The 20304-nt window shown below is 46.2% G+C and overlaps 1 protein-coding gene across 2 annotated transcripts in view; it reads right to left on the reverse strand.

Moving 5' to 3' along the window:
* Positions 1 to 1162: 1162 nt before the first annotated feature.
* The window catches only part of Smyd1 (SET and MYND domain containing 1), a 67759-nt gene continuing 48617 nt past the window's right edge, over positions 1163 to 20304 (reverse strand). For both annotated transcript variants that reach the window (XM_004660508.2, XM_004660507.2), the window contains 5 exons: positions 18736 to 18925; positions 7529 to 7621; positions 5410 to 5573; positions 3498 to 3666; positions 1163 to 1501 (listed from right to left, as the gene is read on the reverse strand). In XM_004660508.2, coding sequence (XP_004660565.2) covers positions 1343 to 1501; positions 3498 to 3666; positions 5410 to 5573; positions 7529 to 7621; positions 18736 to 18925 — 775 coding nt within the window. In that variant the 3' untranslated portion in view covers positions 1163 to 1342. The remainder of the gene's footprint in view (positions 1502 to 3497; positions 3667 to 5409; positions 5574 to 7528; positions 7622 to 18735; positions 18926 to 20304) is intronic.

The following is a 20304-nucleotide window of genomic DNA, read 5'->3' on the forward strand; positions in this document are numbered from 1 at the left end:
AGGGGAGGTATTCTTTTCTATGTATTCTAGAATTATTTCTAAAATTGTACTTGGGGGGCTGGAGAGATGGCTTAGTGGTTAAGCACTTGCCTGTGAAGCCTAAGGACCCTGGTTCAAGGCTCAATTCCCCAGGTCCCACGTTTGCCAGATGCAGAAGGGGGCGCACGCATCTGGAGTTCATTTGCAGTGGCTGGAGGCCCTGGCGCGCCCACTCTGTCTCTTTCTCTCTATCTGCCTCTTTCTCTCTCTGTCTGTCACTCTCAAATAAATAAATAAAAATGAACAAAAAAATTAAAATAAAAACTTTTAAAATTATACTTGGAACCCAGAATTGACATCTCAGGTGTTTGGGACAAGGCCACTGCATCTTTCTTGCCAGCATTCTGAAGGCCTTTCAGGTCTCTGGGTAGATTCTAAACACAGCAACGTGCTTTGTTTATAATTCCACGTGAGCCTAAGGAAACAGGATATATCACATCCTAATCCACCAAATCCTGATGATTTCTGATCATGGGTGAGACAGGGTTGCCCTAGACACACCTGATCAGCCATCTGAGATGCCAGACATCCGTCATTCTGTCATTCTGGGCTCAGATGCTGTTGTGGTTTGATTCAGGTGTCCCCCATAAACTTAGGTGTTCTGAATGCTAGGTTCCCAGCTGATGGAGATTTGGGAATTAATGCCTCCTGGAGGGAGTGTATTGTTGGGGGCCGGCTTATGGGTATTAAAGCCAGTTTTCCCTTGCCAGTGTTTGGCACACCCTCCTGTTGCTGTGGTCCATCTTATGTTGGCCAGGGGGTGATGTCCACCTTCTGCTCATGCCATCGTTTTCCCCTGCCATCGTGAAGCTTCCCCTCAAGCCTGTAAGCCAAAATAAAACTCTTTTTCCCAGAAGCTGCTCTTGGTTGGGTGATTTCTACCAGCAATGCGAACCGGACTGCAACAGATGCCATCCTCCCCATCGCACGCACGCACACACGCACGCACAGGCATGTGCACACACACATGCACATGCACACACACTTTCCTCAGGGCTCCTTTCTATGTAGTTCACCATTGTAATTACTCTTTTCATTGTGCCTCATTCGTTTATATTTTTCCTCCACACCCAACTATCTTAGGAGCTCCTTTATTAGATAATAGACTGTAGCACCCAATAAATGTCTTTAGAGGAAGAGTTGGGCTGGGATAACATAGAACCAAGTTGAATGCAATGAGTTGAACTGGAGCAAAATGACAGTGGGGAGCACCGGGCAGCACCTCTGCACGGTTTCTGCAGAGACCCACGACCGCCAGCATTTCTCACGTTGACGCCTCCACCCTACTCGCGCAACCAAGTCTTCATTGCTTCTTATGGAACAGAGCTGGCGCTGGCTCGCTGCTGGGCTCAGCCATGACCTGCATGGGCTGGTTGTTGAGGGCAGCCTCGCGCATCTTGTGGTACATGAATTCGTTCTGGCGGAACATGCGCAGCTCCATCTCCGTCTGCACCCGCATGGCCTGGGACACAGAGACACCATAAATAGTGATGACACGGTTCAGGACACAGCCCTGACCTACCTTGGGGTAAATGACTCTCACTCACTAAGATGCAACTCTGCCCCTTCTGTGAACACACACACACACACACACCATTGTGTCCTAATGTCTTCTGGGTGGGCCCAGTTTGATAAGGAGAGGGAGTTGAGTTGGACCACTGAAATGGCAATTGGAGGGACTGTTTTCAGCAGAATGCCTTTTCTCAGGAACTGTCAAGGGAGGACTCGGATTTGAACCATGGAGTTTTTAAGACCTCAGGCATGTGACTTAACTGCTTCAACTATTTCTCTATCCAAGAGATGCCTGAGATTTCTTTGTGTCTTATAGTGTGTTGGGAGGACTGCAGTGTGTGACACACAGAAGCACTCCTGTTCTCCCATATTTGGTCAGGGCTAAAGATGACACCACAGTAAGGCTGACAAAGGCTTTGTGTTGGACAAGCCTAATGTACAAGACATAAAGTTAGGACCTCCACAGTTCTGCTCCTCATTTGGTCCTATTGTCAATTTTTCTAAACTTTTTTTTATGATACAGAGAGATGCAGAGAGAGAGAGAGAGAGAGAATTGGTGTACCAGGGCCTGTAGCCACTGCAATCAAACTCCATTTGCATGTGTCATCTTGTGTGCATGTGTGACTTTGTGTGCCTGGCTTATGTAGATCCTGGGGAGTCACACCTGGGTCGTTAGACTTTACAGGCAAGTGCTTTAACCACTAAGCCATCTCTCCAGTCCCCTTCAGGTCAGTTTTGAGAAATGAGTGTATTATGTCTATTTTATGGATGAGAAACTAGGGATCATAAGAAAATAGACATCCAAGCAGGGTGTGGTGGCACACGCCTTTAATTCCAGCATTTGGGAAGCAAAGGTAGAAGGATCGCTGTGAGTTTGAAGCCAGCCTGGAACTACAGAGTGAGTCCCAGGCCAGAAAAAGAGGGCCAGATGTGGTGGCACATGCCTTTAATCCTAGCACTTGGGAGGCAGAGGTAGGAGGATCACTGTGAGTTCAAGGCCACCCTGAGACTACACAGTTAATTTTAGGTCAGCCTGGGCTCTGTCTAGGAAGGAAGGAAGGAAGAAAGGGAGGGAGGGCAGGCGGGCAGGCAAACTGGACATTGTGGAACACGCCTTTAACCCCAGCACTCAGGAGGTAGAGGTAGGAGGATCACTGTGAGTTCAAGGACACCCTGAGACTACATAGTGAGTTCCATGTCAGCCTGGGCTAGAGAGAGAGACCCTACCTCAAAAAATCAAAGAAATGAAGGAAAGAAGGAAGGAAAAAAAGGGAGGGAGGGAGAAGACACATCCACACCTGAGGTCACACTAGTCCTAAGTGAATTCTTCCTACAATACATGTTAGAACACCAATATTGGTGTGCTTTCCATGGGCCACACCATCTGAGGACAGCCCTGTCACTCCCAAGCAAAGCAGCCCTCCCAAGCACAAGGAAACTGAAGCTGTTAAGGTCGCCCCCAACACGCTTGCCCAACACTGCTGTCACTCACTGAACCTCACACATCCCTATCTTCTCCCCCACCGAGGACAGTGAGACCCATCCCCTCAAGATCCAACAGGTCATGAGGACACAGAGCCTGGCAAGCTGATGGCCTGAGTCTAAAGCCCGTGACTCCCAAACTCCACTCTACATGGAATAATTTCTAACATCAAAGGACATGCATGCCCATGTCACACTCACATGTGTGCACACACAGACCCGCACCACTAGGTAGACTTTTTCAGGTCAGGCTTGGGGCAGAGAGTTTCTAAACAGAAACTCTCCTTTTCTGGGACTCGGTTTTCCCATATGTTAACAAGGGGATGGGTTGAAGCATTCAAAGACCCTTCGGGTCTAGCTGGAAATCCACAACATCCCTAAAGCAAAGCCCAGCCAAACTGGGATCCTCAGCCTCAGGGAACTCACACAAGGCAGTGGTCACCCAGCCCCGGGATGCTACTCACCTCTAAGTCCTTGGTGATGGGGTGGGAGGGTCCGTGTGTCACCAGGAGAATGGCATAGGCTTTGCAGATCATCCCATGCCCCACCTCAATGTTACCAGCATGCCAGTTGGTCAGCCCTGCCCGCATCACAGCCATGCCCAGTTGGGCATTGTTGTGGTGGTAGAGCTTCCTACAGGGGACAGGACATAATCATGACGCGTCACACTACCATCCTTACATCTGCACAGCATGTAACAGCTCCTAAAGTACCCCGGTTGATCAAGTCCATCTGCCCCTCCCACATCCTATGAGGCATCAGTGGCCTGCACAGGGGGCACTGAGGAGCAGAGAGCTGACAAGAGCTCTCTGTACAGTGAGTCTATGAGAGCTGGGATTCAGATCTGGACCACCAAGCCACAGTTGTGCTCTGGATTTGAGTATAGGAAGCTGGGTGCTTTGTGGAACACCTCAGTTCTCCTGGAAAAGTGAAAGGAAGTTCAAGGGGGAAAACTAACTTCAGTGTCCTTCCAACAACAGCATTGCATTGTGCTTCTTTTGGTAGGGCTCCTTCTTAGCATAATTACCAGTTTAACTGCATTTTAAGAATATTATTTATTTATTTGCAAGCAGAGAGAGAGAGAGTGTGGGTACACCAGGGCCAGGGTCTCCAGCCATTGTAAACAAACTTGATGCATGGGCCACTTTGTGCAAGGCTTTATGTGGGTACTGGGGAATGGAACCTAGGTCATTAGGCTTTGCAGGCCAGCACCTTAACCTCTGGGCCATCTCTCCAGCCCTGCATTTTTTTTTTGTTGTTGTTGTTGTTTTGTTTTGAAGAAATAACATACACCAAAGAATGAGCCTTCTGAGGCTGGAGAGATGGCTTAGCAGTTAAGTGCTTGCCTGTGAAGCCTAAGGACCCCAGTTTGAGGCTTGATTACCCAGGACCCACTTTAGCCAGATGCACAAGGGGGCACACATGCCTGGAGTTCGTTTGCAGTGGCTGGAGACACTGCACGCCCATTCTCTCTCTCTCTCTCTCTCCCTCTCTCTCTCTCTCCCTTTCTCTCTCTCTCTCCCTCCCCCACTCTCTCTCTCTCTCTCTGCCTCTTTTGCTCTCTGTTGCTCTCAAATAAATAAATAAAAATAAACAACAACAACAAAAAAATGAGCCTTCTTATCCAACTTACGCATCTGGCTAGAAATACAAATCCATATGCAAATGTGGACATAGAAGGCAAAAGAATATAATGGTGGAAGGAACATGAAGGAGTGACATGTAACAACCTATAAGCAAAAATAACTGATCTCTCAGGTCTTTTCTTTCTCTGTGTGTGTGTGTGGGTGTGTGTGTCCCTTTCTTTCTCAGGGTTGCTTGTATTGGCTATTGGGGAGGGGGAAAAAATCAACTTTTCTAAACACTTAAAAATCAAGCTGTATTTAACCTTAAGAAAGTCAAAAGCAGAAGATGCCACTCAAGTCATAAATGAGGATGTCAGAAAGATGGGAGATACTGGGCATGGTGGCACATGCCTTTAATCCCAGTACTTGGGAGGCAGAGGTAGGAAGATTGCTGTGAATTCAAGGCTACCCTGAGACTACCTAGTGAATTCCAGGTTAGCCCAGGCTAGAGTAAAACCCTACCTGAAGAAAAAAAAGAAAGAGAAAAAGGAAGGAAGGAAGGAAGGAAGGAAGGAAGGAAGGAAGGAAGGAAGAAAGGAAGGAAGGAAGGAAGGAAGAGGACAAACAGGATCTATCTGGAGTGCCAGTTCTGACTGGCTGTGAATGTTCACCAGAGCACCATGCTAAAAAGCTCATTGGTGAGGAGAACCATGGCCGTGGCCACCTGACCCATGTGGCTGCAGGGGTGGCAGCGATGCAGATGCCCTCTCTTTGCCATCCCTGGAACAGGAGACCCAGCACCATCACCTACATGTAGCCGTCCACCATCCTCCTGGCGTAGTGTGCGGCCTCCGCAAAGGCCTGCAGGTAGGAGAGGACCTCGGAAATGATGCTCATGAGCCGCAGCATGTAGAGGTTGGTGTCGGCAAACACCGGCTCCTGCTTCTCCAGGCACTCCCGGCACAGCTTCACAACCTGCAGGGACACGAGCCCTGTCCATCACCCCTGCGCCAGAAGGCACGTCTAACTTACTGGTGGAGCAAAACCACGACACTGGGCACTTGCTCCTTAAAGATTGGGGAAATTTCTAACAGAGGTGAGAAGATGAGGTTTGTGATTTGAATGGCCCAGGGCGCTGGTTGGCTAAGATGGAGGGGTGGGGAAAGGTAGGTAGTACGGGATGGACATACCGATGATTTGGCAGAGCAGGGAGTTTTCCAAGTCAGTAGGTAGCAGTTTTGGAAAGTACGTGTATGTACATGTGGATATGTCCACACACTTGCATATATATACAAGGATACACACAATGCAAACACACTGTATAGTTTGGATAAGTGTCCCCCAATGTTAAAGGCTTGTTAAATGTCCCCCACATGTTAAAGGCTTGATCACTGGCCTGGGGAGCTATTCTATTTAGAGGTGTAAGTGAAAAGGAGAGAATCCAGAGGAGTGAGAGCCATTAAGTGCCATTGTTTAGTTCAGCTCCTAATGTATATCCTTGACATAGATTTTCCCTAATATCCCTTTGTTTAGTCTAGCTCTTAACATATGCCTTTGATATAGATTCTCTATAATACCCCACTGTTTAATCCAGCTCTTAATGTATACCCTTGGCGCAGATTCTCCATCATAGGCAGTAACACTATGACTTTCTCCCCACCTGACAGAAATCTGGAGTGAAGAAGAATGTCTCGCATTGGCCACCCCTGTAAGGGCTCACACCTATGCAATGAATGAATTAGTAAGGAGGAAGAGGAAGAGAAGGGAAGATGAAACAGACATGAAATGACATTACCGCTCATGGTGCAGCTCACTGTGGCATTCATATTTGACTACATACTAGCTGCATAATGAGATTTTAAAACATGGATTCATGGTTCCTGCAATCTGCTACAGAATGGCTGGATCTCACCTCAGAGGGTGAGACAAAAGACTGTTTCCAACGAGCTGCCCAGGTTAATTCAAATCAAATTCTCAGGCATGGTAGTACGTGCCTGTCGTCTCCACTCTCAGGAAGATGAGGCAGGGCAGGGCGATAAAGAGCTCAGGACAGACCTGGGTTATGCAGTGAGACCAGTCTCCCACATGAAGAGCAACTTCTCTGCAGACTAGTGTTAGACAGTGGCCTCAGTTTAGACTACATATGAACATCACGTAGAAGCTTTAGATGCCTTGATAGCTGGGTGCCATTCCCAGAGATTCTGGTGGAATTTTCCCAGGTGAGGCAGAGAGCATGAGGTGTTTACAGAAGTGGTTATAGTGAAAAGCCAAATGAAGCCAGGCATGCTGGCGCACGCCTTTAATCCCAGCACTCGGGAGGCAGAGGTGGAAGGATCACTGTGAGTTCAAGGCCAGCCTGAGACTACATAGTGAAGTTCAGGTCAGCCTCAGCTAGAGTGAGACCTGACCTCCAAAAACCAAAAGAAAGAAGGAAGGCAGGAATAGAGGGAGGGAGGGAGGAAGGGAGGGAAGAAGGGAGGGAGAGAGGAAGGGAGGGAAGGCAAAAGCCAAATTCCAAATGAGCAGCCCTAGTAGAGAGTCAAAGTGGACGCCCAGTGGGGAGACAGGATACGGTAGGACTAGCATTCAATGGTGGGAAAGCAAGCAACTCATTCCCAGAATAGCATCCCAGAGATGCCATCACCACCCGTCCATCTCTGATGGGGGCACAGATTCCCCTGGGCACATGGGTCCAGCTGCCTTTGCACTCCATTGCCTTTTGACCCAGTGGGTTGAAGCGTCATCGAGAACACATTCCTAATGGGTGCTAAAGGTTTAAGGGCATGAGTAGCTATGGTCTCGACTACGGCACAGCTTCCAGAAAATCAACCTGCTCCATAGCATCCCCATCCTCGCTCCACATTCCCTCCCTTTCTAAAGAACCTTTCCAGCCCCCTCCCTTCTTCCATCCCTACAGAAAGTGCTCTCACCTCATGATACAGACCCTCAGAACGAGCCTTGTTGATTTTTTCCAGTGTATCCTTGGAGAATTGTATCATCTCTTTCACCACATCCTGAGAGGGCTGGGAAAGAGAGGAACATTCCGTTTGAGACCTTCCCATATGGACAGCCCATTATGTCCTAGAACATCTGCCCTCTTGACTTGACGTTTAGTATAACACAACTTCAGTGCCTTCCTCTTTCCACGGGCCTCACTTTTGCAGGTGTGCTAAAGACCAGTGTGGCTTCCAGCTACCTGCTCATACTTCTGACATGGGCTATATTTTCTTCTCTTAAATATATTATTTATTTATTTGAGAGAGAAAAAAAGAGAGGCAGATAAAGAGAAAGAATTGGTGCGCCAGGGTCTCTAGCCACTACAAATGACCTTCAGACACATGCACCACCTTGTGCATCTGGCTTACGTGGGTCCTGGGGTATTGAAACTGGGTCCTTTGGCTTTGCAGACAAACACTTTAACCGCTAAGCCATCTATCCATCCCTGGATTATATTTTCTAGTGACCAATCCCCCCTCCCCCATCTGAATTTACTGCTGAACTTTCAGACCCAAGCAGAACGTGACATTGATCCCTCCTGTGTTTTCTCTGCTGTTCCATATTCTGATTCTGTCTCCCAAAATGCATGCTGTTCTTCCTCTCTGCCTCAGGTAAACCACATAGTCCACAGATATACCCACATATTTTGTTTTCATCCAAGAGATTGATTTAAGTACCAACTAGAAGCCAGGTGTAGAAGTGCAAACCTGTAATGACAGCACTTGGGAGGTAGAGGCAGGAAGAGGAGCTCGCGGCCAGCCTGGGCTATGTGAGACCCTATCTCAATAAACAAATAAAATAAAACTATGGTTGTTGGAGGATCCAGAGGAAGGAGGTCCTAGAGAAGAAGGGAAGGAGCCAGGAGAGAAGGGGAGATGTGCTGGGAGGAGCCAGGGCAGAAAGCGGGTAGGAGGGAGGGATGTTCATCCCTCAACCTTGGAAAATTAGCACACTTCTAATTATGATAAACGTGCTTAAAAGCTGCACAGAGTAAAAGAAAGACCTCATCAGACTGAACAAAAAGTGTCCAAATGCCCAATTAAGGGAAATGATATATATATTTTACATTCTCATTTTAAAAATATTTGGGCAGCCGGGCATGGTAGTGCACACCTTTAATCCCAGCACTCGGGAGGCAGAGGTAGGAGGATCGCCGAGAGTTCGAGGCCACCCTGAGACTACAGAGTGAATTCCAGGTCAGCCTGAGCTAGAGTGAGACCCTACCTCTAAAAACAAAAACAAACAAACAAACAAATAAAAAATATTTGGGGGTTGGGGGATGGATCAGCAGCCAAAAAATTGCTTGCCTGAAAAGCCTACTAGCCCAGGTTCAATTCCCCAGTACTCTTGTAAAGCCAGATGCACAAGGTGTGCATGTGTCTGGAGTTTGTTTTCAGTGACAAGAAAACCTGGTACACACACACACACACACACACACACACACACACACACACACTTCTCTAATAAACAAATAAAACTATTTTTTTTTAAGTACTTGGTTTGATGAGAGGGAAACTAGCTCCCTCCTGTCCAGTCCTCATATTGCTGGAAAGCCCTGTGGGAGCCGGTGGAGGACAACAGTCACCAACAGCATGACTAGCAGGGGACTACAAAATCAAGCAGCCAGACAAGCAGTTCACACCTGTGCAACAGTGGCACGCAGCCTCTGTGGGTAACCAACTGTTCTCTGAATGAACATAAGGCTTGCTCAGTGGGAGAGAACTCATACCTGGTACCAAGTCAGAATACTGTGGTCAGGAAACTCATAGACTTCACAGAGAAGCCCCACTGCTTTCTGGAGAACACCAAAAAGGCACTCAAGTAACTTTGTAAATCCCCTCTAACCCAAGCTGTTCTCACTCTATTTAAGAGAAAATATTTTTATTTGAGAGAGAGAGAGAGAGAGAGAAAGAAGCCGATAGATAAAGAGAAAGAGAGAATGGGCATGCCAGAGCCTTCAGCCACTGCAAACAAACTTCAGATGCACGCACCACCTTGTGCATCTGGCTTATGTGAGTCCCGAGGAACTGAACCTGGATCCTTTGGCTTTGCAGGTAAATGCCTTACCCGCTAAGCCACCTCTCCAACCCACTAAGCCATCTCTCCAACCCTGTTCTCAGTATTGATTGGAGACTCTATTTTAATTTATAGATGACAGAGAAAATGGAAGAGAACCAAGATTAATCAATAAGCTGGGCATAGTGGCACATGCCTTTAATCCCAGCACCCAGGAAGCAGAGGTAGGAGGATTGCTATGAGTTCAAGTCCACCCTGAAACTACAAAATGAATTCCAGGTCAGCCTGGGCTAGAGCAAAACCCTACCTTGAAAAAAAAGATTAATCCATAATTCAAGAAGATAGCCACCTGCCCACCACAAGACCTGCCACCTCAACCCGAGAGAGGAAAATCCAACACAAGCAAGCACCAATATCCAGAGCTCAAACTGCTCTCAAAACACCTAGTAGGGCGGGACTCAGACCCTCCCCCAAACACACCTTAGGGCTGGACTCCAGGATCCACGACCAGTGACACAACCCCCTCTTCAGGGATCTTGCCTGCTAGGAGCTGAAGTCACAAGCTCAATTTTAACAAAACACCTGAGTCTATGGGACCATCCATTCGAACTATCACATTCAGGTGACCGCACATGCCTATATGGGTCTATGTCTACATACGTGAAGAAGATAGGAAAGATGCCAACTGACAGTCTGAGGCTTGCAAGCTGAATCAGGGGCTGCTTATCAGGCTGGGATAAAGTGTAACAAGGAAAAGAAAGAGAACAGCTGTGAAATAAGTGTGATGGTGCATGCTGTAATCTCAGAAATTGAGGCGAAGACAAGAGAGTTGAATTCAAAGTCATCCTCAGCTGCATAGGGAGTTCAAAGCCAGTCTGAGATACATGAGAGCCTACCTAAAATAAATAAATAACACATAAGAAGAAAACAAGAATGGTGATCTGTATACAGTTCACCCTGAAGGAATCATTACTAAATCAGGCCAATTACCCATTTTATATACAAGAAAATTAAGGCCAAAAATGAAGAGGCTTGCCTAAGCTCAGACATTCAGAATCATAGCCAGAACAAGAAAAGAGATCTCCTAATTCTTTTCACAGTCTTCTTTTTTCATTCTATTTAAAAGTTACACTAAAAGTTGAGGAAGAAGTGGCAGAAAGAATGTAAGAGCCAAAGGATGGGGGAAGTGCTTAGGAACACTGTCTTCCAGACATGAAGTGCCTGTTACACTCATGACCTCATAGTGGCTTTCATTACTTCTATAAGACCTGCACAATATTGGGACCATTAACATGTCATCATGATGATGAAGGATGATGGAAGGGGACAAAAAGGAGAGGCATCAAAGTAGAAGAGAGACTATTGAAAAGAAGGAGGAGTTCTGTGGAAGGAGGAAGAGGAGGGTGAACAGAAGAAGGGAATGGGAGAGGATTCTGATCCAAATGCATTATATACATGTTGAAAATTGAGAAAAGTGACACACCTCTAACACACTCCAAGGCTCAGGGACCAGTTCAGAAAAGGTGGCAGAAAGAATATAAGAGCCAGGTAGAACTCCTTACAACATGCTCCTCCAGACACAAAATGGTCTGGATATCCACGACCTCACAGTGCCTGACACCACCTACACAAGACCATCATAATAGGAAGAAAAGATCATGACATCAAAATGAAAGAGAGATTGATTGAAAAGGGGAGGGAATATGAGTGGAGTTTCAAAGAGGAAAGTGGGGGGAGGGAGGGAATTACCATGGGATATTGTTTACAATTATGGAAGCTGTCAATAAAAAAAAAAAATGAGTTAAAAAAAAAGATTGGAAGAGCCAAAGATGGGGAGGAGTGCTTGGGAATGTGATCTACTAGAAACACAGTGGTTACTACATTCATGACCTCACAGTGGCTGTCACTATCTACATAAGGCCTGCATAACATAAAGGGGAAAAAAGTGGCACCATCAAAACAAAAGAGAGACTAGTTGAAAAGGAGGCATGTAGTGGAGGGGAGACAAGGAAAAGGGGGGGGCAGTGATGAGATGTTATGATCAGGGTACAATGTGTATGTGTATGAAGGTTGTCAATAGAAAGTTTTTTAAAGATAAATAATAGTGCTGAAGACTCCACATACTTGGGCTGCAAGGCCACTGAGAAATCCTGCTGGAACTGAGCTGATAACCTCCTCCATGTAGACCAGCTGACAGAAAGCTGGAAGAAGCCATTCTACATGTAGTTCAATGGGAGAAAGAGATACCACCAGTGAAGATATTCAATAGTGGACTCTGCAAGCCTTATAATTGGCCAGCCAGGCCAAATGAGCCAACAGGTGCAATAGTGGCACACTTATCATGGTGGAAACAAATTGCCCTCTAATTGGACTGGAGGCCTGCTCCATGGGAGCAAATACATCCCTGATATTGAAAACTTAAAACAGGGGTAGTCATGAGCCCTAGGGGTGTAACGTCTGCTGATGTCTGCATAAATGTATATACTATACTTATCAAATTGCCCAGTAAGCACTTCTCTTAATATTTATACCCTTATATTAATACTACTCTCACTTGGGTAGAGAATCTTCTCTTTTCAGATGGCAGTGACCTTGGGATGACTCAGAAGGTATCATAGTGCTAGAAAGAAGTGACTGGAGTACTGAGTAATATCTTGATCACACCTTCCAAGGCCCCGGGTCTATTGCGGAAGAGGTGGTAGAAAGAATGTAAGAGCCAAAGGAAGGGTAGGACTCCTTACAACGTGCTCCCTCCAGACATAAAATGGCCTGGATATCCATGACCTCACAGTGTCTGACATTACCTACACAAGACCATCATAAGAGGAGGGAAAGATCATGACATCAAAATAAAAGAGAGACTGATTGAGATGAGGAGGGGATATGATGGAGAATGGAGTTCCAAAGGGAAAAGTGGGGGGAAGGAGTGTATTACCATGGGATATTTGTTTATAATCATGGAAGATGTTAATAAAAATTGAGGAAAAAATTAAAGATAAATAAAATTAAGTTAAAAGAGGAGGAAAAACTGAAAAACCTTCAATAAAGTTTTTAAGAAGTTATTCTAGCATGATGTGGTAGCACACACCTCCAATTCCAGGTTTTGGAAGGCTGAGACAGGAGCATTATGAGCCAACCTGGACTAAATAATGAGTTCAAGACCTGCCTGGGCTACAAAGCAAGACTTACCACAAACAAATAAATAATTTTTAAAAAGTTTCAAACTATACTCAACTTCTTCCTGTTCAAATATTTATGTTGACTTACTTTTAATTTAAGTTCAATTATTTATTTTACTAGCAAAACACAATACTTAAAACTATTAGAAAGTTTTTGCTTCAAATCCACTTATTAGGCTCAATCAGAAATCATTGTTGTTGTTTTTTTTGTTGTTGTTGTTGTTTGTTTGTTTTTTGGTTTTTTGAGGTAGGGTCTCACTCTAGCCCAGGCTGACCTGGAATTCACTGTGGAGTTTCAGGGTGGCCTCAAACTCACAGCAATCCTCCTACCTCTGGCTCCCGAGTGCTGGGATTAAAGGCGTGCGCTACCATGCCCAGCTTTTTAATTTAATTTAATTTTTTTTGAGAAATCATCAGTCTTTTATATCAAGGGACATGGCAAGTCTGCAATTAGATGGGGAGACATCTGTATGCCATCGCCAGGAGCAGCCAGTCTCCCGATGATGAGCAGGTAGAGCCGAAGTCCTCACACCGTCCCTGAACTATGGGACCAGCCAGGCAAACACAGAGAGACTTACAAAGACGACTATGCTGTATAATTTCCAAAAGAAGAAAAGAGGATCTTATCTCATTACAAAAAAAAATTAAGTGTGGCAGAGAGATGATTCAGTGATTAAAAGTACTTGTTTGCAAAGCCTGCTGGCCCAGGTTTGATTCCCCAGTGCCCACATAAAGCCAGATGCACAAAGTGACACAAGTGTCTGGAATTTATTTGCAATAGCCGGAGGCCCTGGTGTGCCCATTCTCATTCTCTCTCTCCCCTTGCAAATAAAAAATAAATGCATAGCTATAAAAATGGCTTGAACCACTGTGGTGGTTTGGTTCAGGTGTCCCCTATAAACTTAAGTAGTCTGAATGCTAGTCTCCCCAGCTGATGGCAATTGGAAATTAAAGCCTCCTGGAGGCGTTGTATTGTTGGGGGTGGGCTTGTGGGTGTTATAGCTCGTTTCCCCAAGCTAGTGTTTGGCACACTCTCCTGTTCCTGTTGTCCACTTGATATTGGCCAGGGGGAGATGTCCAGCCTCTGCTCATGCCATCATTTTCCCCTACCATTGTGGAGCTTCCTCTCAAGTGTATAAGCCAAAATAAATTCTTTTTTTTTTTTTTTTCACAAAAGCTGCTCTTGGTCAGGTGATTTCTGCCAGTAATGTGAACCTGACTCCAACAGTAAAGTTGGTACCGAGAGTGGTTGCTGCTAGACACCTGACTATGCGGTTTTGACCTTTTGAAGCTGATTTTCCAGAGGAATGTGGAAGGATTTGAAACCTTAGCCTAAGAGACATCTTGCAGTGCTGTAAGTACAGCTTGATGGACTATTCTGGTCAGAGTTGGAAGACCTGAATGCAATAAGAACTATGGACTATGAGGTTTGGCTTATGAGCTTTGCCTGGACTGGGCTACAAGCAGTTTGTTTGAAAGGCTTGCTGTTATACCCCTGTCCTGAGAATTTGTGCAGGGTTGCATTGCATAGAAATGGACTGGTGTGAGCAGAGGAATATGGCAAAGAAATGAAATCTTTGAGCTGAAACTGCTGCCCATTCAGCTGCAATTGAGATATTACAACTTTTGATATTGGGCCAGCTGACCTGCAGTGGGGCAACAGAAAGAATGCAGACTTTTTTGAAGGGACCTGAGTGCTCAAGGAATATCCTGTTCTTCAAAGTCTGCTTTATTCCCTCCCACCACCAGATTAACAAATTGGCACCCTACCTGGTATTTTGGAGTATAAGAAATGCAGGAAGAGAGGGTCATTGAGTTTGCAACACCATTTTGTGTTTTGGAAATGGCCATGGGCAGTGTGAAGGAGGTTTGCTGGATGCCTGCATGGAGACCCTATGGAGCCGTGAGGATGAACCATGGGTTGCAGTGGAGACCCAGTGGAGATGCCATGACCTCGAGATGGCTGCCAAGGAAAGCTGCCAGCCCTGGATGAAGTTTTCCAGGACTGTGAGTAGCCTATCTGCAGGGGCAGAAGTGGAACTACAGAGACTTGTTGCTGGTTAGAATTATCCAACTTGGAGATTTGTCACTGGCTAGAGTTGTTGGACTTGAAGCTACAGAGTCTGATGTTTGCCCTGTTTAAGTCTCATATTGGTTGAATATTTCTTTGCTACTCCCAATGTCATATTTTGCAGTGTGAATGTTTATTCTGTGCCATTATGGGTTTGGGGGGGATTGTTTGGTATTATGGCTGTTAAAATACACTGGATTATGGGGATGCTTGAACATCATTGGGATTGATAAAAACTATGAGGACTTTTAAAGTTGGACTGAATGCATTGCAATTTACACATGGACAGGTACAAGTTTATGAGGGCCAGGGTCAGAATGTGGTGGTTTGGTTCAGGTGTCCCCCATAAACTTAAGTATTCTGAATGCTATTCTCCCCAGCTGATGGCAATTGGAAATTAAAGCCTCCTGGAGGTGGTGTATTGTTGGGGGCAGGCTTATGGGTTTTATAGCCAATTTTCCCAAGCCAGTGTTTGGCACATTCTCCTGTTCCTGTTTTCTACCTGATGTTGGCCAGGGGGTGATGTCCACCCTCTGCTCATGCCATCATTTTCCCCTGCCATTGTGGAGCTTCCCCTCAAGTTTGTAAGCCAAAATAAATCCTTTTTCCCAAAAGCTGGTCTTGGTCAGATGATTTCTGCCAGCAATGTGAACCTGACTACAACAACCACCATATCTAGCATGAATAATATGTTCTCAACATAGATTCTGAGTTCAATCCCCAGGAAAACACACACACACAGAGAGAGAGAGAAAAAATAGTTAATTGGTATTAGAAGTAGGTTATAAAACAAATACTCAGGGTCAGGTTCCATGACAGAAGGTAGATAGCTCATGGATAAAATATATGTTATTCACAAGTGCTATTAAGGCAGCACAATGGTGGATCTGGTCACTTACTCTGTGTAGTACCCAGAGCATGGTGTATACACATGTGACCGTGTACATTTCATGCATACATGTGACAGTGTACATTTTGCATATACACACGTGACAGTGTACATTGTATGTATACACATGTGACTGTACATTTCATGCATACACGTGACAGTGTACATTTTGTGCATACACACATGACAGTGTACATTGCATGTATACACACGTGACAGTGTACATTTTGTGTATACATACATGACAACATACATTTTGTGGGAGGCAAAATCTTTGATTCTGTGAAAAGCAGGTGAATTCTACAAAGAGCACAGTTCCTGGTCTCCTGGCTGGGAGGAATAACTCAAATTTTCCATTTTCCACGTCATGCTTCACTGACCCCTTGGTCACAGCCTCCTACTTCGTTCTGCCCGGATGTCAACTATGCTTGCATGTGCGTGAGAGTATGAGCATGTGCTCTCTTTTAATTGCCAAAAATGAATATACACACTGTTATGAACTGAATTTCATCTCCTCCAAATCTAAATGTTCAAGTCCTAACCCATAATACTTCAGAATGTGGACTTATTTGGAGATAGGATCATTGCAGATATAATTATTTAAGATGATGTCATGCTGAATCAAGTGGGGAAGGTCACTAAATCAAAATGAATGGCTACCTGATAAAAAGACAAAGAGACAAACTTAAAGGGAAAATGATGTCAACAAAGACAGTCATTCACAAGCTCAGAAGAAAAGTCTAGAAGAGATCTTTCCCTTACAATCTATCAATGGTTGGATTGTGGACCTCTAGCTTTCAGAACTCTAAGACAAATTCTGAGATCTACACCACACAGTTTGGGGTATTTGTTACAGCAACCCTAGCAATTCTCATACATGGCATTGTGTGGCCCCTTAATTATTTTCCCCTATGAAACAGAGCTCATTGCATACCTACACATATACACTTGCTTCATTCATTTTAATGCCTTCAACCCAATTAAAAAATGGACTATGGAACATTTTGATGCCTTCAGTGTACTTACTGCATTGAAATAGTTCTCTACCTGTGCTTATTTGGTGTTTGTTCATTGTTTTATTGTTCCCAACAGTACTGCCACCATATCTTCATACCTGTATTTTTATTGCATGGGTGTCTCTGCAAGATGGCATGTGCATCTGAAGTTTGACTGCAATGGCTAGAGGCTCTGGTGCACCAACACACTCTCTCTCTCTCTCTCTCTCTCTCTCTCTCTCTCTCTTAAAATAAATTTAAAAGTAAATTATTTATTTATTTGCAAGCAGAGCAACAAAGAGAAAGAGAGAGGAGGAACAGTCATGCCAGGGCCTCTTGCCACTGCAAATGAACTCCAGGTGCATGTGCCCACTTTGTGCAGCTGGCTTTACGCAGGTATTGGGAATCAAGCCCAGGCCACAGGCTTTGCAATCAAGCACCTTTAACCACTGAACCATCTGTCCAGCCCCTCTATCTTATTATTTTTGAGACAGGGTCTCACTGAACCTAGAAACCAATGATTCAGCCAGGCTATCCAGCCAGCAAACCCTAAGGACCCTCCTGTCTCCACCTCCCAGCACCAGGATTATAACCATCACCCCTGGCTTTCTACACGAGTGCTGGCGATCCAAACTCAGATCCTCATGCTTGCACAGCCAGCACTTAACCCACTGAGCATCTTTCCATCTCCTACCTGAGCCTTTCTTTAAATTTATTTTTTTATTTGACAGAGAACGAGGGAGAGAGAATAGGCAGAATGGGCACTCCAGGGCCTCTAGCTACTGCAAATGAACTCCAGATGTGTGCACCCCCTTGTGCATCTGGCTAACATGGGTCCTGGGGAATTGAACCGAGGTCCTTTGGCTTTGCAAGCAAATGCCTTAACCACTAAGCCATCCCTCCAGTCCCTACCTGAGTCTTTTAATGGGGGCTCTGAACAGGGAGGCTAGCCCAGCCCCCTCACTTCTGTGCTGGTCCATGGAAGGAGATGAATGAACAGGAATTGGCACCTTCTCTGATTTATGCTTCTTATGCTATTATTATATAAGTGACTAAAAACTTGGCTCTGATTTTATATTTTATTTGTTGATTTGAGAAAGAGAGAAAAAAAGAGGTAGATAGATAGAGACAGATAGAATGGGCATACCAGAGCCTCCAGCCTCTGCAAACAAAAACCAGAAGCATGTGCCACCTTGTGCATCTGGCTTACATGGGTACTAGGGAATTAAACCTGGATCCTTAGGCTTTGCAGGCAAGTGCCTTAACCATTAAACTATTTCTTCAGCCCTTGGTGTGCTCCTGCCGTCCGCACGCTGTGCCTCTCTCCCTCCCTCCCTCCCTCCCTCTCCCTCTCTCTCTCTCTCTCTCTCTCTCTCTCTCTCTGTCTTGGTTTTTCAAGGTAAAATCTCACTCTAGCCCAGGCTGATCTGAAATTCACTATGTAGACTCAGGGTGACTTCAAATTCACAGTAATCCTCCTATCTCTGCCTCCCAAATGCTGGGATTAAAGGCGTGGCTGGATCTCATTTTTGACATGTGGCTTTAACTGGTACTCTGTCACCTGGCAGGCCATCTCTCCCTCTCTCTCTCCTAGCTCAGGTGAGATCCCGGCAGCCCCACCGGAGTCTGTCCCATCTCCATAGTGACCACATCCATGGAACTAGGAAAACCACATGTCAAATGTCTTTGCCCATTGAACCGTGATATCTGAACTTCTCTATACCACTCGCCTGTGCAGCAGTAAGTAATAAAGGGCAGAACAAAAGTCAGCCGAGTGTCCGCGTGCCTCCCCCCCCCCCTTACATTTATCATCCCGTTTAATCCTCACAGTACACATCTAGGGAGGACACGGAAGACTGACATCCCCAGACCTTCCCCGAACACCTGACAAGTGCTGGGAGGGACACCTGCCTTGCTCTGTGCATCTGTCATGTACACCCGCCCATCTCCTGGGAAGACACCCCCGGGCCCAGCAGCGAGCCGTGCGTACCTTGGGGTCTTCTTTCACCCCCAGGAGGAGGTCGTCCTTGAGCCCCTTCTGGCAGTGCTCACACGTGCAGTCAAAGTAGTACTGCTTCCTCAGCTGCCTCCGGCGCTCCTCGCTGACGTTGAGGAAGTCGATGTAGGACACGGTCAGCTCCTCTCCTTCCGCGATCTTGCCCAGGGCGCGCAGCTCGATTCTGGAGCGGGGTGGAAGGGCACGCTGAGCCGAGGAGCGGAGCGGAGCGCAGCCGCGCGGGCTTCGGGCTCCTCGAGGCTCTTCCGGGAGCTGAGCCCCAAAGCCAGCAGCTTCCACTAGCGGATCACTCAGAACACTGCCATCGTCCCCCGAGAGGAGATGTGCCTACAAGTCTGCTGCGCTGTTAGATCATTTCATTTTGCTCCACTGAATTCACTGTTTGGAAATTCACTCCCCACGCGGGACCGGCAGGCACCGCTGCTGTACCTGCGCTCACCGTAACACCGTGCTACTGATTATCTGTACCAAAGAAGGGAGATAATGCGGTGAAGACCTCAAGCAAGAAAAGGGTTTAAATTATTTCTGGCTAGTTTAAAGACGTCTGCCCTGCAGCAGTAACCTACAGTCTTGGTCCACTCTGCGTTGCGTCCCCTTATACCTCATGCTTCAGCTCCGCAGGCCAGGCCGACCCGACCTAGGGAATTTATGGCCACTGGAGTCACTGAAGACAACTTATCAATAGGCAAAGGCCGAGTCTGCTAGCCTGCCGCACAGTTCACTTTTGTGTTTGGCAGGGAGGTGTAGCTTACTGGCTAAAAGAAGTGGGCAGCGGTAGATGACATTTTAATTCCATTCCAACCTAAACTTCATCTTCCAGTTACAGTATTACCCACTTAAGCCCATCCTTCACTGAGCTGGAGAGATGGCATAGTGTTTAAGGCGTTTGCCTACAAAGCCAAAGGACCCAGGTTTGATTCCCCTGGACCCATGTAAGCCAGATGCACAAGGGGGTGCATGCATCTGGAGTTCGTTTGCAGTGACTGGAGGCCCTGGTACTCCCTCTCTCCCTCTCCCTCTCCCTCCCTCCCTCTTGCTGTCTCAAATAATAAAATTTTATAAAAGCTGGGCGTGGTGGCATACGCCTTTAATCCCAGCACTTGGTAGGCAGAGGTAGGAGGATCACCATGAGTTCAAGGCCACCCTGACATTACATAGTGAATTCCAAGTCAGCCTGGGCTAGAGTGAAACCCTACCTCAAAAAACCAAAAAAAAAAAAAAAAAAAAGAGTCCTTCACATAACTGGCATAGCTGGCATCCATCCAGCTGAACAGCCAAGGGGCTCTCAGCCATGTACCCTCCACCACAAAGCCAACAAATCAGCAAAGAGGCCTGCAAGCTGGGTCCTCAGTTGTGTTGCTATGAGTATCTAGGGGTCTGGGACCTCACTGCCCAGTGGGAAAGGATCCCCCAGGAAGGAGGAGGGAGAGGGTGGGGACCATATCTGCACACAGATTCTTGGTCAAGACCCCAACAGCCCTGAAATATCCAAAGGCAGCCCCTTCCACTCCTCGACGATAATAACCAAAGAAACCACTGCTG

Source organism: Jaculus jaculus, chromosome 6 (assembly GCF_020740685.1).
Source record: "Jaculus jaculus isolate mJacJac1 chromosome 6, mJacJac1.mat.Y.cur, whole genome shotgun sequence".
Lineage (NCBI taxonomy): Eukaryota > Metazoa > Chordata > Mammalia > Rodentia > Dipodidae > Jaculus > Jaculus jaculus.